At 36.1% G+C, this 24,387-nt stretch overlaps 1 protein-coding gene across 8 annotated transcripts in view; it reads right to left on the bottom strand.

The window, feature by feature from the left end:
- LOC131069102 (uncharacterized) overlaps positions 1-24,387 on the bottom strand; it is a 156,250-nt gene that overhangs the window by 56,925 nt on the left and 74,938 nt on the right. For all 8 annotated transcript variants that reach the window (XR_009112232.2, XM_058007652.2, XM_058009025.2 and 5 more), the window contains 2 exons: positions 17,022-17,133; positions 16,783-16,927 (listed from right to left, as the gene is read on the bottom strand). Coding sequence is in view for 7 of the 8 variants with exons in the window: in XM_058007652.2 (XP_057863635.1) it covers positions 16,783-16,927; positions 17,022-17,133 (257 nt within the window). In the remaining variant the exon portion in view is untranslated. The remainder of the gene's footprint in view (positions 1-16,782; positions 16,928-17,021; positions 17,134-24,387) is intronic.

Raw genomic sequence — 24,387 nt, 5'->3', positions numbered from 1 at the left:
AAATGTCTTGAAAGATCTAAACAAGCTACATTTGTCAAAGTTGGAAAGTCAAAGGACGAAGATGATTCCAAGATATGTGTTCTACTCGGCACTTTCAAACCAAGTACCAAACAAGGCTAACTCATGGGTGATTGATAGTGGCTCATCCAGACATATTACAGGGTTCAGAGAAGTGTTAGACTCCATGATAGAGGAGACTGATGAGGAAGTAACAATCGGAGATGACTCTGCATATCCAGTCAGAGGAATTGGAACCTGCACCATCAGACTGAAGTCAAGCTTATCATTACAGCTTACAGGAGTACTATATGTCCCAAGCATCAAGAGGAACCTAGTCTCCATCTCAGCACTAGAGGATAATGGGTATAGGGTGACCTTCATGGACAACAAAGTGTTGGCTTGGCCAAAGATTTCGTCCATCAAGAAAGCCAAAACCATTGGTCAAAGACAAGGTTACTTATATGAGCTATGCACAGAGCCCAACCTGGCCCTAATCCATGAAGTTGCAGATGCTAATGAAGTTTGGCATAGAAGACTAGGTCACCTGAATTTCAGAGCTTTATCATCTATGGAAAACCTTGTCACAGGTTTACCCAAGTTAAAACAATATCATTCAAGGGCATGCAAGAGATGTGCCCTAGGTAAAAATACTAAGGGCTCTTTTCAAAATAGTACTAGGAAAACAAGCGATGTTTTAGAATTAGTCCACTCTGATGTATGTGGACCTATGTCAGTACCCTCTTTAGGGGGATTTTTGTATTATGTAATATTTGTGGATGACTACTCTAGAAAAACTTGGATCTACTTTCTGAAATGTAAAGAATCAGAAGAGATCCTTAATAAGTTTAAAGAATTTAAAACCCTAATAGAAAACTTCTCAGGTAATAAAGTTAAAACCCTAAGAACTGACAATGGGGGGGAATACACCTCGGATCTATTTAAAGATTTTTGTAAAAAATGTTGGGATTAAGAGGGAGTTTTTTGTACCTTATAATCCTCAACAAAATGGGGTAGATGAGAGGAAAAATAGGACAATTGTAGAAGCTGCCAAATCTATGCTTCTTGATCGGAACCTAGATACCCATCTTTGGGCAGAAGCCTCTTGCACTGCCGTGTATATCCAAAATAGATGTCCTCACTCCCATATTGAAGATAAAACCCCTGAGGAAGTTTTTACTAAAACAAAGCCAGAATATTTGGATGCCCTGTTTATATCCATGTACCTAAAGAGAAAAGGTTAAAACTAGAGCCTTCAGGAAAAAGGGGAATATTTGTTGGGTATAGTGAAACCTCCAAGGCCTATAGAATCTACATAACTGGTCAGAGGCATATTGAACTTAGTAGGGATGTAATTTTTGAAGAAGACTTAGCCTTCATAAAAGCCCAAAGTTCTATAGAACCTAGAGTCCATGTTCCTACTCCTAGCATAGATGAAGATCCTGCTCCTGAGTTTCAAAAGGAGAATCTTGAGGAAAATGAAGGTGAAATTCAAAACCCACCTAGAGAAAATCTCAAGAAAAGACCACTATGGGCCACCAAAACTGTAGAAGAAGCTCATAAGTATGCTGCCCCTTCAGGAACCTTCAGAGAAAGCAAAAGGCCTGACAAATTCACAAGCTATGTTGCCCTCATGAATGACCTTTCAAAAGCTGAACCTACCAATGTATCAGATGCACTTAAACATCGAGTATGGAAGGATGCCATGTCTGATGAATGCCAGTCCATTGTTAAAAATGATGTTTGGGAGATTGTTCCCAGGCCAGCTGGAAAATCTGTTGTATCTTCCAAATGGCTCTTCAAGATCAAACATGCTGCAGATGGCAGCATTGAGAAACACAAGGCCAGATTTGTAGCCAGAGGGTTCTCACAAAAGGAAGGAATTGATTACAAAGAAACCTTTGCACCTGTGGCCAAATACACCTCAGTAAGAGTAGTCTTAGCCATTGTCGCAGCAAAAGGATGGAAAGTACATCACATGGATGTAAAGACAGCATTTCTTAATGGAAAGATTGCAGAAGAAGTATATCTAGAGCAACCTGAAGGATTTGAGATTCATAATGCAGAGTCTCATGTGTGTAGACTTGAGAAAGCTCTTTATGGGCTTAAACAGGCTCCCAGGGCCTGGTATGAAAGAATTGATACTTATCTCACAGGGCTAGGTTTCTCAAAGAATGATGCAAATCCAAATCTTTACTATAAACAAAACAAAGGTGATATGTTGATATTGATTCTATATGTTGATGATTTGTTAATCACAAGTGAAGATCACCTCATAGATCAGTGCAAGAAAGACCTTGCTAAAAAATTTGACATGAAGGACTTGGGACTCCTTCATTACTTCCTAGGATTAGAAGTATGGCAAAATTTCGATGGCATCATACTAAACCAGGGTAAGTATACCTTGGACATTTTTGAAGAGATTTGGAATGTTAAACTGCAGACCTATGACTTCTCCGATGGAAACAAACCTTCATAGACTTAAGGAAGCAGCAGCAAAATCACAACCCACAGATCCTACTCTATACGGGCAAATGATTGGGTCCATGATGTATCTGGTAAATACAAGAGCAGATATCTGTTACGCAGTTAATGCTTTGAGTCAGTTTATGTGTGAACCAAAGGAGATACACCTCGTAGCAATAAAACACATCATGAGATATCTACAAGGTACTTTAAATCTTGGTCTCATGTATAAGAGAGTTGATTTGGATTTACATGGATTCACAGATTCAGATTGGGCTAGAAGTGTAACTGACAAGAAAAGCACCTAAGGATGTTGCTTCAGTTTAGGTTCAGCCATGATATCTTGGATCAGCAGAAAACAGTCATCAGTAGCACAGAGTTCCACTGAGGCCGAGTATATTGTAGCTTCCATGGCTGCTCGAGAGGCAGTATGGCTTAGGAAGTTGCTTGTAGGATTATTTGGTGAACCAATGAAACCTAGAGTTATTCATTGTGACAACCAGAGTTGCATAGAACTCTCAGTGAATCCGGTGTTTCATGACAGATCCAAACATATTGAGATTCCATACCATTATGTGCGAGATATGGTAGACAGGAATGTGATCCAGTTGGAATACATTTGTACAGGGGACCAGACAGCAGATATTCTTACCAAACCACTTTCCAAGGTGAAAGTTGAGCACTTCAGAAAAGGTCTTGGTATGATTGAAAGGTAATTTGCTTCGTAATCTGTACTTTATATTAATAAAGATGTTTAATGTGTAAACTTCTTTGTCATGCTATGACTTTTATGGGCTCCACCCCCTGTGTACATTTCTAAGAGGTGACAATCTCTCAGATAATGGACACTTGTATGTAGACATTATAAGGTGACGATCTTTCCAGATATCATGTGTGATTCCTGGTATGTTATGGATGTGCCATAATTATATTGTGGTAAAGACATTTTGAAATGTCAGTGCACATACCACAATTTGGATAAAATGAGGATTTAATTATTCTCGTGTTTTTATCCTTAGTATTTCTTGCTTTGCAATACTGATATCACATGTTTAGGTGATATCTTGTCATCACAAGTTATTGTGGTGAACTTTTGTATCACGTGTTTAGGTGATACTTCATGTCACGTGCTTAGGTGATATGATTTTTGTATCACGTGTTTGAGTGATATGATCCTCTGTAGAGTGAGATTATGAGACTCCATAAGGAATCCTGACCATCATGAGAAATGTGATGCTAGATATGTTGTCATTCATCTTCTCGAGCTAAGAGGGAGTGTTGATGAAATAGCATCGATCAGATGAAGAAATCCTTGCCAAGAATATATATATATATATACACGTATGTATATATATATATATATATATATACACGTATGTATATATATATAATATATATAATTAATTTATATTAAAAGTTGATAACTATTTGTTATTGGGTTAACAATGAATAATATCTGATTGTGTTTTTGTTTTGATCGGCGACTTGCTTAACATTAGTTAAGCACCGATCATATGCTATCGGGTTACTAGACCCGATAGCATATTGGTGCCGATTCATTATATTGTTGTCGATTCATAATTTGTTATTGGGTTAACAATGAATAATATCTGATTGTGTTTTTGTTTTGATCGGCGACTTGCTTAACATTAGTTAAGCACCGATCATATGCTATCGGGTTACTAGACCCGATAGCATATTGGTGCCGATTCATTATATTGTTGTCGATTCATAATGAATCGGCACCAATATGCTATCGGGCTATTAACCCGATAGCATACACTGCAGATTCACATTGTTATCGGTTGGCAATACCGATCGTTTGGCATAAACAAAACATTGATCGCTGTGTTAAACCGATAAGCATACACCGATTCATATCAGTTTATTTGTAGAAGCACAATTAAGAGATGCCATGGACAGGCATGTCTCCACTTTGTCGAGACATGTCTGCCCACGACATCTCTCTTGTAAGATATATATGTGCCTGTTATTGTTTTCCAAAGGACATCGAAATTATTAATGTTCTTTCTCCACCATCTGCAATACATAGAAGATAATTAGAAAACAGAATTGATATATACTGTGAGAAATATTTGCATTGCAATACAACATCATTATACATACCTTGATTTTGAATTGAAATTTGAAGAACTTTTACAAAAATGACGTTCAAATCTGCAAGTTTGATTACCTTACAAACAGGTTGGATAAATTCAACATCATATTCAACATCATCCCAAAAATGACCATCAAGGACCATGCATCTCACCTCAATGTGATATCTAATGAAGAATTTCTCCAAGCTGCCTATGCATCTTATATTGTGCAACATACTGCCCCTTTAACCGTATAAAGACAATCAAGTATGAAGTAAGAAGCAACCCATGCATCAACAAGTTTGAGTTCACCTTGTCAAATTTTCAATAAATGTATTTTGTGTAGTGATGATTACTATGAACATTTGTATTTTCACGTTATTTTAAAAGAGCTTTGAAATTCACCAAGACTTACCACTATCTTTGAGTTAACTACTCAATGAATGCACATATAACATCAAAGGGGTTATGACCAAGTGTAAGGACCACTTGGTTCTCATGTTGGAAAGTAAGATTCAAATCTCCCTAAGTAACATCTTAGCATTAGCAGGCAAGTTGAAGCAATGGTCCCATTTCAGTTGGTAGGTAAAAGGTAGTTCCATAGAAGATGCTAGTGGAGCACATTGGAGGAACACAAAAGGAAGATAGAAGCAGTGAAGGAGTATCTGCCCTTTAGGAGATGAGAAGGTGAAGCATTCAAGCTAGAGGAGCACATTTGGAGGAACATAGGAGGGATAAGAAGGTGGAGCATTGAAGCTAAAAGAGCACACTAGTGGAATGCAGGATGGAAATAGTGGAGAGAAAACAAAGGAGGAGTGGATGTCATACAAGAAGAGATAGAAGTATGAAGAGCATTAAAGCCAAAAGAGTACAAGTAATAGAAAGAGAGATAGTAGTCTTAAAAGGAAGAGTAGTGGATAAGCAAGGAAATAAGAGAGGTATCCCTACAAGTTGTGTTCTAAGAAAAGTGGTGTCCCTACTAGTTGAATTGTAAGACAACAATATCCTTGCTAGTGGAGTGTGTGTTAGAGTTGTTTCAATGGAGATTGAATGGAAGGGGTGGAGAACCCATTATTAAACACAAAACTAAATTAATTAAAAAGAATGAATACACACATGGCATCCAAAATATACGCTTGTAGTTTTATTGTACCAACAAACCCATTGCTTGACAAAGGCAACATCTGCAACAATTTGGGTTATAAGTGATGTCCCCACCTCCTGAATGGTGTCAAATAGTTGGTTCTAAACAAAATCTGCATTCTCTTCTTGCCCTAAACAATCTATTGCCTTTAAAAATAAAGAACTTTGGTGCACGTTACTATTCTATTGAGAAGCAGATAGTATCTAGTATCTACTTGGCCATCCATCACAATGTTGCACACTTACGTAAGCCACACTCCTTTCGTTGGATGGTTGCTACTCTAGCTGTATTTTCCTTTATCAATAAGACTTGTCAAAAGATTCTCATAACCAGATGGTTTGTAACCTACCAAACCATTGTTAGTAGTTTGGAACATCTCCTCATGGTAGGGTGAGCGAAAAACAGTAAATGGTATTCCATTCACATTAACAGCTACATCAACTTCATCTCAATCATGCACATCAAACAAATTTTCATTGGGGTTTGAGCTGCTAATGTGTGGTCTCTAGTAAGAAGACCCTAGATTTGTGCAATTTGCATTACATCTCTAAAATCACAACTCTTTGGTTTCTTTCCTTAGTTGAATCTTTGGTTTTTATTATTAGAAAAATATCCTATTGCTTAAGTGTGAGCTCAAATGAGGAACTTTCCCATCAGCCCTTTCTTAATTCCTAATTGCCTCATACCATTCTTTCTCATTCAGGCAAAGAACAACACCTCTTCCCTTAGTGTAGGTACCGTGAACTAGCTTGCCACAAAATCTACATGTGATGTTGGCTATTCACCCAAACTCTTTGGCCCTTAAAACAAAATCACATTACTTGGAAAATGGGAACAACCCCCTTTCCTATCTCCAAACATTCTAAACATAAAGAAAAAAAAATTAAATAAAACGTTTATCAAATTTCAAAATTTACTATTTTGATGTGAATTAAATAAACTATAATAAGTAACTATTATTATATTTTATTTGAGTAACATTTAAGTTTATTCTATTTTAATTGTTTTCACAGTTGAACTTTTCATTAACTAAAAACATCACAATTACAAATATCTAATAGATCTAAGAAGTTAAACTTGAAATTAGATTTATAATACACTACAAATATATGTATAAACCAAAAAATAATTTAAAAAAAATTAAAATACTAACACAATTTAGTAAACTAATATTTAGAAATAAAATAAACAATTATAATAATTTTCAATTATTATGCTAAAAAACTTGAAATTTATAAATCTAAACTTGTAAGTTTAATAAATATATTACAAAATACAAAACTAAAAAATTCCTCAAGTAAAAAAGACATCTTTGTTCCACATTGTTTTGGAGATGCAAACAGTAGTGGGCGCATTTTGGGGACAACAATCCAGAGGCTCTTTTGGGGAGATGGCAAGGGGATGGCAATATGTGTGTGTGTGAATCTTTTAGATATAATCAAAAAAGAGAAGTTTGCTTAAAGGAAGCCACGATCAAAAGGGACACCCTAAACAATTACATTGAACTTGCAAGGTGAATCTTCAATAGCAACAAATCTAGCATTTTATTTTCTCATACCTAAAAAGACTCAGTTATCGATTCTTCCCTAAAATGCCCAGCTCCTGGTCCTAGTTCATGCTCGGTCCTGGTCCGAGCCTGGTTCGACCTGGGTCACACCCGGGTCCTACCCAACCACCTGGGAAGGACCAGGGTGGAACCCAGGTCGAACCAAGGAGGACCCGGGTGAACCCAAGCCCGTGGGTTCCCAAAAACAGGACCCATGGGTTAGAAAACAAATAAAAACAATTAAAAATCAAATTTTTTAATCCTATTTTAACATCTAAACCCTAATCCGCCCCTTTATGATGCATTTCATGCATCAAAACATTCATTCAACTCAATCTACTTGCATTTTTGAAGATTTTTTCTCTACTGTCAGGTTTCTTAGTTTTTGTATTTTTCTTCGAAGGTGATGACTACGAAGGTGTGAGACACGCATCAAAGGCGTAGGAATCACTGGAGATGGAAGATTTAGCCATCAAAGGTAAGTGAATCTCAATTTTTTTCAAGTTTTCAAGAATTTTTTCAAGTTTTTTTCAAATTTTTCAAATTTGTTTTTAAGTTTTTTAAAAATTTTTTAGAGAAGTCTTGTATATTTTTTTACACTTTGTATGCATAGTATGGGGTTATAATGCCGAAATTTTAATATTTTTTTTCAATAATGTTGTGCTTTCTCTTTTTATTTTAGGTACATTATTCATATAATCATACATAATGGCTGGAACTGGAAGTGCAAGTGCAAGCTCTAGTTCAATTGCAAATGTCCGAACTGAAAATAACCCCTTTAAAATTGATCAAGATTCACCACTTTGGCATTATACAACAATGATCAAGCAAGTGTCTAGTGGTGGGGGTTTTGTTTGGCAGTGCAACCATTGTGGCACTGAGTATACCAGCTCATACTTTCGAGTGAAAGGCCACCTTTGTTTTATCCCTGGGCGTGGAATAAAATTTTGTAAGGGATCAGATGGCAGGGGGTTGTCAAAAGCTCTAGTTTTGGGATATATTAGAGAACAAGAGGAAGCTGATAGGAGAAGTAGCAAAGCAAAGACTGATCATTCTCTTGTCCATCCAAGCTCGACGTCTAAGAGGCCTTCTAGTAGCATTGGCTCCACAAGACCAGCTGGTTCACATCCTTTCATGCAAAACCCACCAGTTGATGCAGTAGAGAATCAGAATGTTGTGGCTTCACGGAAAAGAGGCCCATTGGATTTTGCCTTCAAAAATGAACTGAGAGAGATTGCAGATTCCAAAATTGGACGTTGCCTTTATGGCAATGGGCTTCCTTTCAACCTTATTAGATCACCTTACTTTCAGGACGTGGTGCATACTCTTTGCAATACACCTTCTGATTATGTTTGTCCAGGGTATGAAAAGGTGAGAACAACCTTATTGGCAAAGGAGAAAGCATCCGTAGAGTCATAGTTGAAGGTCATCAAAGATACATGGCAGGAAACAGGTGTGACCATTGTTTCTGATGGATGGAAAGATTGTAAAAAATAGGCCATTGATCAATGTTATAGCAATGTGTCCTAAAGGGGCAATGTTTTTGAAAGCAGTGGATTGTGAGGGGCAAGTGAAAGATGCAAGTTTCATTGCCAATATCTTGATAGAATGCATTGACATGGTGGGGCCTCAAAATTTTGTCCAAGTTGTAACGGACAATGCTAAAAATCGTAGGGCAGCAGGGACTATAGTGGAGGCTACATATGGTAACATCTTTTGGACACCATGCACAGTACACTCACTCAACTTAATCATGCAAAAGCTTGGCACACAAATTGATTGGGTGAAAAAAGTGTATGTGGAGGGCGAGGAGATTCAAATGTTTGTGACTAATCATAATATGTCACAAGCCATTTTTAGGACCTTCTCCAAGTTGGATTTGTTGAAGGTAATTTATAATTTTACTAATTTTAAATTTTATTTTTTAATTTTTTAGTTTTAAATTTGTATTTTTTATAGACTTACAATTGATATATGCTATGTATTTTGTTATGTCATTTTAGGTTGCTGAAACACGATTTGCATCTCACACGCTCGTCTTAAGACGACTTGTGAAGGTGCGAGACGCCTTGAGTTCTATGGTCATCAACACCTTGTGGAGTGTATGGAAGTAATCCCACACAGAAAGAGCTCTAAAAGTAAGAGCATTGATCCTTAGTGAGAAATGGTGGGATGATGTGGAATATGTTTTGAATTTCACTAAGCCCATCATGAGCATGATCAGGTATGCTGATACTAATCCCCCATGTTTGGGTGAGATTTATGATGGCATGGATTGCATGGTGGAAAAAATAAAAGAAGTAATAAATAGAAAAGAAAATGACCCAACGGAAACATTTTTCAAAGTTGTGCAGAAAATTGTTGTTGACCGTTGGAACAAGATGGCCACCCCCTTACATCGCTTAGCATTTGCTTTGACACCAAAATTTTATAGTGCAGAGATGCTTGCAACACCAACGAGGGTGCCACCATATAGAGATGCAGAGGTTGCTTCTGGCTATATGGCTACCTTTAAAAAGATATATCAAGATGAGGAGACAAGAAATATTGTCTCGGGGGAGTTTGGCCAATTTGTATCCGCAAAAAATCATGATGTTGTAGCTCTTAATGCTAAATATGGGATGCATGTTGATGAGTGGATGTATGTACATAGTCAAGGCTCCGTTTACTTGCAGCCTCTTGCAATTAAACTTAACTCCTAAGTATGTATCTTTTTATTTTTTATTTTTATAGTTTTCCAATTCCATTTGATGCTATCATATTTTTATTTTATAATTTATAAATTTCTAATTATGTTTTAACTTTTAACAGGTTGCAAGTTCTTCTTCAGCTGAGCGGAATTGGAGTACATACTCCTTCATCCACTCAGTCAAACGTAATTGTTTGGGTGCAAAGAAAGCTGAGGATTTGGTCTATGTACACTCCAAGCTTCGTTTGTTGTCACATAAGGACCCTGAATATAGTGAGGGTGTAACAAGGAATTGGGATCTAGCCCCTGAGTGTGCTGATTTAGATGCTACAGTTGCACAGCTTTCCCAAGTCTCTATAGACGAGGCAGTTATGGAATTTGAGAGAGACATAGCTAGTGGGAGTGGCATTCCATTCGATATTGGTTCAATTGATGCTGAATTTGAACCACATGATGACCTTGGGCTTGGGTTGGATGCTTCAGATGAAGATGAATATGGAATTTAAATCCCATAGATGGCTTGTAATTTGAATGTTTAACTTTATACTTTATTGTGTCATGACATTTTCACATTTTGAAACCTGAATCAGTTGAAACTTGAAACTTGAATATTATCTTTTTTGCAAATTATGAATATGATATTACATTTACGATATATCAATATCAGAATATTTATTGGCATTGGCAATTATGGATTTATGATTTATGATTTATCTGTTATCATTTATGTATCATTGTATGGGAAAGTTACATTGTATGTTTCATATTTGTATGTTTGAACTATGAACATATATAATTTTCATGTTTGAACATATATATAATAATATAATTTATGGCATACGTATATATATATATATACGGACGAACCCGTACCCGTACCCAAGAAAATAAAAAATTGCCGAATCCGCGAATCCATACCCGAATCCGAACCGGAACCTGTAACTTAGCTTTCTTCCTTATGATATCTTTCAAGTACTCTATTATTGATGTTAAGAAAATTTTGAGGTTCTCATCTACCAAACACTCATCTATCTTTTGGTTAAACATGCTTTGAATGGGAGGTTGTAGCCTAAAATATTTGTCTTGGAGGCAGATGAGGATTTAAATGCCCCCATTGGACCTTCTAGATGCCTTGGTTGATAAATGGTGCTATTAAAAATGGCCCAAGAACTATTACTACTAAAGTTCCCAAGCTTACCTTGCCGACATCTAGTGAGCCCCAAGAGGAGGACAATTGGTCTATAAAAGTCATGATGGGATTATCAAATACGATGTGCCTAGGAGGTAAGAATGAGGAATAACGATGAGTTGTACATGTTTAAAGGAGATAAGAGGACCCCTGTAGTTTTGAATATTCATAGTAATCAATCCAACAAAGAAGGTAAAATGGTGCTTGATGGGCTTTTAGAGTCAAGGAAAGAGGCTAGTATGGAGAGTGTCCTTGCTCCAAGACAAAGCCCCCTTGAGTTTAGCAAGTCATTTGATCTTGATTCTATGTAGGTGATTGAGCAAGATAGTGTGATCAATGGAGATTAACTTAGAGTTGCAAAATAATATTTTGAAGTACCTTTTCAACAAATATAAATATGCAAATCTAGATTAGATTCTATTCAACCCAATGTGATTGAGCATTCCACTCCCTTGTTGGGTGTTAATAATAGGCAACAAGAACTTGTGGATGAGTTCTACAAACTCAAGGAGGAGAAAAAAATATAGAATGAAAGGATTGGCATGCTTCATAATCAGTTTGGCATTACAAAGAAAGATTTGAAGAAAGTCTATAATTTGGTAGAAGATCTATACAAAATTACATGGCTAGCATACATATGCTCGAGGCCTGAAAAAATAAGTTAGATTAGGAGAGGAAAGAGGAAGATGTAGATTGTATTTGGTTCTTTTTCTCATTTTGACATATCATCATTTCTGGACATTTATAAATTTATATTATAATGCTATTATACATTTGAAGCTAGGAAATTTTGAAGTTTGAGAGTTTGAGGATCATATGACGTGTAATCTTTGAATTATGAAAAAAAATTGATAGTCAAATTAGTTCTCTAAATGCATTAATTTCTTTTTTGTGTTGATTATAAGTTGTTGTTTTGCCGCGGTTTTGCCAAGTCTATGCCGAGTCCTGAGTCAGAGACGAACTTTTGGGCTGTCGAGTCAAGTCCGAATTTGAGTCCTAAAACTATGGTGAAGATCAATTTGCACACTTGCTGGCATAGGAATCTCCATATTGCAAGAATATGACCACAGAATTTCTATATTGCAAGAATATGACTGTAATGTTTATAGTTAATTTCACTGTTTTCTGTTTTCACTAGCTTTCTTTAAGCCCGCGATATATTCATGACCAGTACATCACACGCCATTTGAGCTTGTTATGCCAGTAAAGCAATTTTATCTCAGTGAGATTTAATTTTTATTTCTACATCAATGTTGGTGACAAACGGTGATAGCAACATTGGCAAGATAAATGAGTATGTGCAATGTAAGGCCAAGAAAAGATGTGAAAGCATAAATCCAAATGTTGATCACTCTTTTATCAAGCACTCTAGACTACTTGGTGCTCTGAAAATTCTCCTCGCACATTTATGTCCTTAAACTTTCAACTTGTGTAATCATGATTTTGTCCTTACTTCTTTTGTACTTAAGATCTTATCACCATGTTTGTCCTTTAACAACATTATTTGTTTAATCTTCCTTCATTCTAGACTCCATTAGACCATCTGCCTAAGAAAATCCATTCAAGTTCACCTCAAGTCTAATCTTTTGCCTTTAATGTCCTGATCGAGCCATCATTTACTCACCTTACCGTAGTTGTTATATCCTTTACGTAACTTTTTTAATCTTTGCAACATAAGATTTGTAGGAAAGTCTGTCACAATTGTATTGCATTCACTTTTATGAGCACAGATTTGAGCATATAGGACTCACTACAGATGTGAGTGGTAACTTTATGGAAGTCACATAAGTTACCATCTTGTTTTATCGTTACATCACATCAAAAAACTTATTTAAATGTGTTAAACTACTACATGCATTGTTTATGATGTTTAGATTATTGTTTGTTGCCAAGGCACAAGAATATACCTTGCTAGCACACTTGTTCTTAGTCCCAGACATAGAGGGACTTTTGGCTTTCTGATTCATCTTGAACTTCTCCTCGGTCTTTGAAAAATGCTCCTAAGATTCACTGAATATGGCATAACCCAGAAATCCCATCTCCATTCAGATGTACTAAAGTAGGGCACTAACATACTTGACAGCCTTCTTTTCGTCCACATTCTAATATCTTAGTAGGCAATTTTTAAGTAAAATCCATTAGTGTGATCTAGCACAAATTGGCTTCCCTTTTGCCTCTCTAGTTGCCACCCAGTGAACTAATCATCATAGTTTTTCAGAGAATTGCTTCTATGAATAGCATCCTTAATAATATTTCATTAGCAAAGGAATAAAGAGGACAATTTCAGTTTTGCAAAAGATTTTTTCTTCATATCAGAGAATCGATTAACAAATAAAAATGACTCTACTTATTGTGACCAAGTGTCAAGTGTTATGGCATTAATCTTCACTTGAAGCATTGATATGTTAAATATATAATATTATTTGCACTGTGAATAGAGCATTGCACTGAAACAGACATTCTTGTAGATTGATAGATTTGGGATGCCAGAATTTCCTAATTGAAGCATTAGATAGTGAAATCAGAAGTGACTATTTGTCTTTTCAAAGCTATGATACATTGTCGCATCACTACGTCAGTCAGCAGCAAAACTGTTCAAACTTTAATTTGTAATGTGTAATGTCCCCAATCTGGGAATAACAGTAATAATTCTATTTAATATGTTTATAGTACCTATCAATTCTATTTTAAGGAGACATTTCTGATTAAATCTGAGAATATAATTCCGTATTGATCATTGACTAGCATTAATTGATTATTATGCATGATTTACAATAAAGGGAAGACTCATAACATAAGTCAGATCACACCTTAAGCCTACAACCGATAGCTTGATTATGGATAACCCTGCAATCACAAGGATGTACACACAATACCTACAAGCATATACATATTATAGGTTGGCCTAAACTATCAGTGCTAACATGCAGATAGGGAAAAAAGTATCATAGGCAAAAAGGGATAGCAAGGGACTGTTGGTCTACCAAATCCAAGGGCTGGTTGCTTTTAACCCCCTTGCTAGATGGGTAGTCTCCCTATGCTTCCCCTCAAAACCTTAATACTTTCAAACACTCAAATATCTTCTCTGTTTTGGGAAGACTGGCAGGGAGATTGTAACTGGTTCCTTGACTTCATGGGTCTCTGACCACATGACAGCCCTTCGTTGCCACTGGTTGCCTTCTCCAGTGCTCTCTCCAAGATAGAGTCGAAACACTATCCTCACATTTCTTAATGGTACTCAGAAATATACATCTAATGTATTATCCATTTATTCCATAGTTGTAAGCAAACAGCAATATATACATATATTCAATTCTGTTACAGACTAGAGTTATTATTATAATGCTGTGAACATACAGTGATACTGTAAATGTGATTAAAGATATCATCATAATGCTGTAAACGTACAATCATACAGTAATACTGTGAATTTAATTAAAATTATTATCTTAATACTGTGAATTTAATTACTTTTTAATCTTAATGTTAATGCTGTGAATATTCAGTGTCATGGCTCATACCCATGACCCTTCCTTATGGCCTAAATGCAACTTACCACTTCTGCGGAGGTCTGGGAACTTCCACGATGGGTGTTTCTGTGATTAATTACTTCCAATAATTACAGTTATCTTTTCGTAAATATGTCCAATATCTTTACGTATTTCGATGGTCCCCATATATATATATATATATAAACGACAGTTTCTGTTTATACGTCTATTACTATATATTTACTCGGATCCATAATGATGAATAGTAATTCCCCCCCAACGTCAGCCTGAATGACTTCGTATATGTATTTTATGAAGTGAAGAGTCATATGGTCCTAGATACGTCTCCTCCTTATCCTTAACAATTCCCTCATTTAATGACAATTATCTTAATGACTCCACCGCATAACAATTATTCCTTGGCATTATTTAACGCACCCTTCTATATATATGATAATCGCTGATCTTTGTAAATGGATTACTATTATTTCAAGTGACATCGTAGTCTTCGATATGTTTCTTAATAAACAATTTGTATTAATCATTGTCTCTTAATCGATTAAGGATGCATATCTATCATCTTCTTTGTTATTACTTAACCCATCGATGCTTGATGATAGTTAATCAATTCCTTTCCATTATATCGCTAATCTATAGTGATTATTCTTGTGTCATTTTCTGATCGGTAATGGAGATATCATTGAGTATTATCTTTATTATTAGATGCTAAGGTCTTACTTATGATACTTTGTACCTGGCCACTATATTGTATTAAATATTAGCATTTGATAATCTTACTCGATGCTGTTTACCTTGTGTAACAAGCAAAGGTTTCAATACAATCGTTGCTTTGAGCCAAGTGAGAATTAATTTAGTATTGCTTCTTTAGTCACCGCTGGCATATAGTTTCATGTGTAATCGTTAGCATTCCTTAAAAGTAGCTAATATAAAGATATATTGTTGCAAAGGGAGACCATTCTGACATGCGTCAGATCTGGTCTGCCCAAAGTTTACCCGAAAGAGCAGCAATCAATCTCAAGGAACCGGTGAGTTGGGAACTTTTTATTTGTGTTTTGTCAATAATATAATATTGTAAGATTTTATATTATTATTTGATAAATATGAAATTAATATTAATATTTAATAAATATAAATTATATATTAAATCTTGTTTATTATTATTAAGATTTTATTTAGTTTATTCTATTCATTTATTTGGTTATATATTTATATTTTATATTTTAATTGTATTATTATTTATTATTAAATTCTATTTTAGAGCGGCATTATCATGTTTTGAATGTTTTAGATGGGGACATCACATAATGCCTATAAACATAGGTGCAATTCCTGATGTTATGTTCTATAGACTGGTGGTTATGTGGATATCTCAGATTCCCCAACAGCGTTAACAGAAGTTACAAATTTTGTTATGCAGGCATGCAAGCTGGGGTCACATGAGGAAGAGATGCTCTGAGGTATGCATTGTCAATATGAACAGTGCCAACACACAGACTATGCATCATGACACTGCACATAACTGTGAAGACTGATGTTTTTTCCAGGATTTTGCAATGACTCGCATAATTATTCCAAGTCTGAACATGGAAAACCTTTTTTTGTATTTCTTGTGAATGATTTTTTTATAAACATAATTTGCAAATGAATCCTGTGCTGTCCATTTTTATGACTTAAGGGAACTATGTGTGAGCTGATGTCAGCCATCATTGCTCATTCGGATATAAAGCAATGCTTGTTGCTGGCTTCATATAACAGTGTCAAATTTCGCTATATATCTATAAATTCTATATATGAAGAATTTACAATACAAAGTGCATCAATGTATTCCTTTTAATGTAAATGTAGCTGTTGTATAAAAGCAAATCTGTTTGTCAGTGAAGGCTAGATCTTAAAACGCTATATACAGGTCCTACAGCTGTCAATGTTTAAGGCAACATTTGGAATATACAAGAACGAGATTAAACTCATAAGAGAAAATGGTGTTTAAAATTTGGAATAGTATTGACCATAGGTGTGTGTTGGTTTCTGTGCCTGCCTTTTGAAATCATATACAAGCATTATCATCGAATGCAATGTTCCATGAATTAAAACAAAAAAACAAAAAAAGGTCTAGCTAGGCTTATAACCCATATACACCTGCCTTGCAATCCTCCCACCATGAACTGCAATACCAGAGGAGTAAAACTCAAACACAGGCTCCGTAAAGTCTATCATAATTGTAATAACGTGTGCTTTAGTCTTTCCAGGTGAACTTGTACTGAGATGTACTTGAGGTCTTTTCATATCTGGAACAAATATCGTATCAGTAATCATGAATATGTTGGAGAGAATCTCAGTTATATGTTTCAAAAGATAAAATGTTCACGCAATAGCACATACCATAAAGAAATGCCAATGGCACAGGAGGTGAAACAGCTATCCCTGCTCTGCTAAGAAGGCTGTTTGACTGAAGGTTTACTGTAACAGCTGCTACACTAGCTAGGTTTGTGATCTGTAAAGGCACCAGGATTGTTGTAGCCACGTGAGTATGTGCATGGATTGAAAGATAAAATACGCACACAGTTTTCCACACATTTATCATAAAGCATTAATGGGATGGAAAAATAAACATATCATTTGCATCCTGAAAAGTAAAACTGTTTCTCAAAAATAAAAATAAGGTAGCTTAGTGTACCGTTCCCAACAGAAAACTAGTTAGTTTTCATTCCAATCGTATTTAAAAAATCATTTTGAGGTGATTTGTTTCATTGTTGTAGTATTTATGAAAACTAGCTAGTTAATTTTCATTCCAATCATTTTGAGGTGATTTGTTTCATTGTTGTAGTGTTTATGAGATACAAACAGGAGTAAAGTATACTTATTGAGAAGCAATTAGCGACATAAAGCTTCAACTTCTCATGTCTAGCCAGTGCTTGAATCTGTAAGAACACATCAGACACTGTCATCCTATGTTTTTGACTCCGAATGAACATTCTCTCAAATAGTTAATGATAGAACCTCACAACACCAAACTTATATGATCTGATTTAGACATCAACTAGTTATGAATTTTACAGTAAAATTTTACAATCTTTAGTATGTTCAGAAAAACATAAGACTGCATCTACACATAACAAAGACACATTAAAATTAAAAATTACAAAAATGAGTGTCTATTTTTTGTATTTTGTTTCTCGTTGCATGCCTAGAGGAATCGAACTCTATGTGTTGCCTCACTGTGTGGCACCTATATGAAAGCCATACCTAGTGCATCTCAAGACTATATTATGATCGTTTGCATCCATATACCTCGTATGAATTTTGTATTTGGATTGGACTCAATTCTCTACTAGAAATATTATACTGAAGCTTGTCTGGTTCTCCTGTGGAAAAGGCCCAGGATCTAGTCAGTGTACCAAAGGAAGATACCCTGTACCCTGGCTAAAACCGAGGCCTATTCGGGGATAACCCCATAGGTTCAGCACTTTTTAAAATGAAATCTATATAATAGCAGTAAGGCATAGAAATACAGTGATACAAATGGATCATAAATTTCCATGTAACATCTATTATCTGTCCTGTTGTAGCAGCACTCATTTTAATGATTACTTTGAGAAGTGCATCAAATATTAACTTTGTTAGATAAAATTTCAAGAGCTAGACTGTAATCAGCATTAAGAGATGCCTGATTACTTCCATGTTCATAGATCAGGTCACGTAGATTTGTGCAAATATATTTGCATGTTTGTTATGTTTTGGTACAATTTTCTGTTTGCATGGTGTGCTTCTCAGATTTGATTGTCTAGACATGTGAATTATATTTTGGTCTTTGTTAAATTCTATCAGACACTTTCATAGTAGATTTGCAATTTCCTTTTGTTGATCATGAGTAGCTTCATTGAATCAAGACAGTGAGATTGGATTGCAGGGAATGAAGTGCAGATGATCTGACTTAAACAAATGAATAGTATTATAATATATTTATGGTTTATAGGTGATAGGTACACTATGTAGTTTGACTATTGATTATCGATCTATTTGGAGCACTTTGTATAACTATAAACCATTTTGACTTATCATTTGACATCTGGCATTGAATCATCCATCATATGTAACTTTTTGTTATTAGTTATCTATTTTCTACATATTACACTTATTTCTGTTTATCTGGCTATAATTTTTATTTTTCTATGACTATCAAGACCATTCAAAAGTCAGGGAAAAAACAATTGGTGAGCCACCATACTCATACTCAAACCAGCAACTTAAAGAATTTCCAAATATGAATACCACATTATTACTTTGGGTTGAGATTGTTGAACATATAGTTGAGCAAATTCAAGTTGCCTTCTATGGTAAATCAGACCCACCAATATATTAAATTTTTACTGTGTTCCACCAAGTTTCCGAGATGTGGGGATAAGGGGACATGTTTGGGGGATGGGATTTTTAGAGGCCATTATATATATATATATCAAGGTTACCGGGAGGAAACTTCAGAGATTGGTACCAGTACTGGTACAACAAATTTTCAAAAATAGGACTTGGGTACTTGGAGACACCAATTTTGTTAACGTATTTAATAATTTCCAAAAAATATCATGACATAACTTTGAAAGCAAGAACAGTGGTAAGGTTTTTAGAATATATGCAACAATTTGAAAAAACGAAAACAATTCATGCACAATGAGAAAGCATGATCAAGGCATGCAAGCCATTTGATGGAAAACCTTGTTTACAGAATCTTATTGTTACTGTAGTTTGACCAAAGAATCATAATAAGTTTTAAGCAAGAGTTCATAGGGTATTACAAAATGTAAAGCTATATATTTATATATGAACAAAGGAAGCTCAAATTTATCAAGCAAGCACAAGGAATAGATTAATAAATATTGACTCCTCAAATCATTGAATGAACAAAGATTGTTAAACCATGTAGAGTAAATTAAAACCACATAAGCTCCACAACCCTGCAAATATCAAAATCAAAGTCAGACTCTGAGTCACTGCCACTATGAGGTATGAGGGGTTGGCTCATCTAATCGAACTCCAACCAATCCCTCTCATATCTCTTCCTCATCATTTCGGGTGGCATCCTCTAGATCAACATCCCACCATAAAGCCGAAGCCTGTCAATACTCTAAAGTTTGACGATCCTAGAGTTGCAAAGCACTATGCATGGCCACCAATTTCTTTGCACATCTAGAGGTCAGCCTATTCTTCTAGATAGATTGAATAAAGTTGTATGTGGACCAATTCCTCTCTACAAAGGAGGAACTATCAACATGTGAAAGGAGGCATATAGCGAGCATCCTCAACTCTGGTGCATATTTCTCATGCCATGTCCACCATCCAATAGGATCTTTTTGAGCAAATGTATCTCTATCTATCTTTGCCTCCAGTTTGCAAAATGTTGGACCACGAAGCTTAGTAAAGGTAAGCCATTGTGTGTGAAGTAAACTCGACTCATCAATTGAATACATCTTTCTAGGGGCCTTCATGTAAAAACCATGTTGTTTCTAACTCTTCTACTGATGCAAATATTGTCTTGTTTTTGTATTTTCAAAGGTTTTGAAGATATTTTAAGCAAAAAATAACAAGTGCGCCAGGCAAGAAATGCACATAAAACTGAATTGACAAGTATAGAGCAACTGCAACTTTATTAAGTATCAGGTAACTGCTACAATTGAAACTAATACATAAAACATACCCGGAGGTCCTCAGATTATTTACATAAGAAAATTCTGGAACTTGCCAGCCAAAACTGTGAAATTGACAAAACAAGGTGCACAAGTCCAGAATGCAATTTCTCCAAACCAAAAAAGAGATGGAATGTCCTAATAGTGCTAGGCGTCCACTATGCTGCAATCAAATGCTAAAAAGGGAAAGCATTTCAGCCCCCAATTCTCACGCCCCAGCCAGGTGTTGTCTGTCTAGCAAAGAAGAAGGTATGGCAAGCCAGAAGAAATATACAACTTGCTTATTAAATCCCTGCAACTGCTAAAAGAGGGCGCGTCAACCAAAAGCCCCTTCCTTATTGAAAACTAGAACAATAAACTGATGAAAAATATCTAGTGAAAGCACAAATGGACTCCAAAATGAAGCCCTCTCAATTGCAATAATTCAGCTGATCTTTCAAAACCTCAAAATCACTGATCCATGAAGAGTTATCATTCTTCAATAGCAAACCCTCTGAAACCCTTGTCTCTGAAAATCCACAAAGCAAAAACCAAGCAATGTCAAATAATCAATAATGAATTGAGCTTAAATTGCTTTTTCCTCTTATAACCCCAAATGGCACGAATTCCAAAAAGGTAACACCCAATTGCAATTTTAAATACATTTAAATGTATTTAACTTACTTTCCATAGTTTAAATCGAATTTGGGCGAACTTTATGATTTAAGTGATTTTAAGGAGCTTTATTAATTTTCATAAAGTCACTTTATGACTTTATAATATTCATATAAGTTAATTAAATAACTTAACCACTAAAATATTAATATCTCCCTCAATATTCAGTCTTTTGACAAGCCATCAGAAGCTGGGGTCAACACTATATAACCCCCATGTGTCCAGGTGCCCTAACTAAAAATAGCTTCACTGCCAGATTGACTTACTATAAATAGTAAGTTCCTTAACTAAGCTAAAACACTGATATACAAAGGCCTGGAACTGGACCTGAGACTGAACTGAAGACATGGATTGACAACAATCTCCACTAACTACCATTGAGACTCTCTATCCAAACATATTAGGCTACGAAAGTCCAAATAATAGGCTAATCCCTCGAACTCTGATGCTCACAAAAATGGGGACATTACAGTCCGCCCTCCCTGAAATTGCTTGTCATCAAGCAATCTCTACTGCGAACCAACTCCACTCCACCAGAGGTCCAAAAGATGAACTATGAAATGTCCCACACATTTCCAACCGACCCCTGTAGCACCAACATAAACATAACTACGCAAGGACAAACATCATGCCGACTACCCAACCCTTGCACACAAGAATAATGCATCACCATCAAAACGTCTTCAAGAAGGCCAAGGATGAACTGGTATACTCTCAGCATGTTGAATATGCTGCAATGCTATATATATATATATATATATATATATATATATATATATATATATATATATATATATATATATATATATATATATATATATACTGTAAATCCTGTTTGGAATCCCAATGTACCCAAAGAATCCCAAAATCTATACTCAATGCTCGGCTAAATACCAGGATCCCAAATCTTGAACAGAAGACTACCAAAATGAACATCCTCAGACTTTAGCTGCTCAACACTGATCCCAACTTCACCATACCAGAAGTGGTGAAGCCAACCAATAGGACCCACCCAAACTGTAGTGCTAACCCTGTCGCCACCTGTGTCCCAATGCAACCGAGACACACATCCATCTGTACTGTGGAGATAAGAACTCCTAAAGGTGTCTGTATCACAACCACTATCTCCATCCTCTGCTAGACTACCATGGATGTGTTGATTCTGCAAGTAGTCCCCCACCAACTGGCAGCTGGTGATTCCGTCTACTAAAGATGGTGAATACCCATCCCACCAAAAAGGGTATAATCCCAGAGCCAATCCACACTGACGCATCATCAAGTCCTCCACATGTGGATCAAAAGAAAAATGATGAGCACTCCTCACTGTGTAGTTATGGTAGAAAGCTCCAACCTTTGTCAATGGCTCATCACTGACAACCCTGGAATCAGGAGATGGCTCCAATCTTTGACCCTGAATAGCTGATTAGGCAAGGGCTCTGGTAACCCTCTATACAATCCCAACCACAAAATCCCTATGAGGAAGCATTGTAGTCAAAGTAACTACAATTGCTCCCACAAAATGTTGAATGCCGCATGAACCTCGGATGAGAGTATCCTTAGTGACTCCAAACAGTCCCTCCTGAAACTCTGGACTCTCAAGCAGGTACTCAATAAACGAATCCGTGCTACAAAAACAATATGAAGCAGAATCAACCTTTTCTTCTGAAACCTTAAGCTGATCACACCAACTCTGCGACATGACAAGTTGGCATTCAAAATCAGCTGAATGGGATGAAGCATAGATTAAAAACTCGTGGACTCGCGAGTCCAGTGGCGCCACGAGTCGACTCGCAAGTCAATTAGACGGACTCACGCGACCCAGAAGTTACGCCCAGCAGCCATAAAAAGTGTTTTTTTTTCAATTTTTTCATTTATTTGCTTTTGTTTCTTGGTGAAAACAGATTTGTAGGGTTTGAAGGAGGAGAGCAAAGAAGATTAAATCAGCAAAAGAGATCTAGATAAGAATTTTTCCTCACTTTTTTTTTCATTTCCATGTTTTGAAAATCCAAAAAATCTTGGAAAACAACGGGATATGCTGCCAAAAAAAAATTTATTTCCTTTCCTAACTTATTTCCTTATTTTTTTCTTTTTTTTTATTGCTATTTTTCCCAAATGATTCATTAGCATTTTTATTGTTGATTTTCCACAAAACCCTGCTGATTTTTTTATTTTTTCAAGTTAAATCAGCAATGGCAAGTTCAACTCCAAGGGCAACCCCAAGGCCAGGAAGACAAAGAGATAAAGCATGGAAATATGGGATTCCTAGAAGCAAAAAGGGAGAAGTCACTTGCACAGAATGTACAAAATGGATGACAGGTGGAATTAATAGATTAAAATACCACCTTGCACAAATACCTGGATATGGTGCGGACATATGCGCCAATACAACTCCTGAGATTATTAGAGAGATGAAGGCCCTTCTTGCTGAGCATGATATGCAAAAGGAAGAAAGGCAAAAAACAAAAGAAGCCATGGCAGCTGCAATGACTCCCACATTGTCCACTTCGGGACCCACTGGTCACACTCGTGGTCGTCAGTCACATTCATCTTTTGGTGACAATGAGGGTGAGGCTAGTGCCACTCCTATTAGAATAGATCCTAATTTTTTTGTACCATGCAATGTTCCAAGTGCACAACCTTCACTTGAACGTACAAGATGGAATAGAGAGAAGCATGAACAAGCAAGGATAGCTGCATCAAACTTTTGGTTTTACAATAATATACCTTTCAATGCAGCAAATAGTGTGTATTGGGAAGCTTTGGTTAATGCATTTACAATTGCAGGTAAGGGGTTTAAGGCCCCTATAGGTTATGACTTCAGTGGGCCATTGCTAGAGCAAGCTGTAAGAAATACACAAGTTGTGGTTGATGATCAAAAAAGATATTGGAAGAGAAAAGGATGCAGCAATGTATCCGATGGATGGACTGATGGACGAAATAGGACTCTTCTCAACTTCTTGGTGGCTTCAAATGGTGCAATGGTATTCCTAAAGTCTGTTGATGCCTCAAATGAAATAAAAAATGTTGAGACTTTGTGTAATCTATTAGATGGGGTGGTTCAGGAAGTTGGAGTTGAAAATGTTGTCCAAATTATCACGAACAATACAACTGCATATGTATCTGCAGGTAGAATGCTTATGGAGAGGCATCCTACTATTACATGGAGTCCTTGTGTTGCACATTGCTTGGACTTGATGCTAGAGGGCATTGGGAAGATTACATGGGTGAAAAAGGTGGTGGAAGATGCAAGAAGTGTCACCAAATTCATCTACAACCATACTTGGGTGCTTGCTTTGATGAGGAAACACACAAATGGCAAGGACCTTGTGCGACCTGGAGTGACACGATTTGCTAGCCACTTCATCACTTTGCAGAGCATTCTTAGTGCCATTCCTCATCTTAAGCAGATGTTT

The sequence above is a fragment of the Cryptomeria japonica genome, chromosome 3, assembly GCF_030272615.1.
Source record: "Cryptomeria japonica chromosome 3, Sugi_1.0, whole genome shotgun sequence".
Classification (NCBI taxonomy): Eukaryota; Viridiplantae; Streptophyta; class Pinopsida; order Cupressales; family Cupressaceae; genus Cryptomeria; species Cryptomeria japonica.
This window is presented reverse-complemented; position numbering and strand designations above follow the sequence as displayed.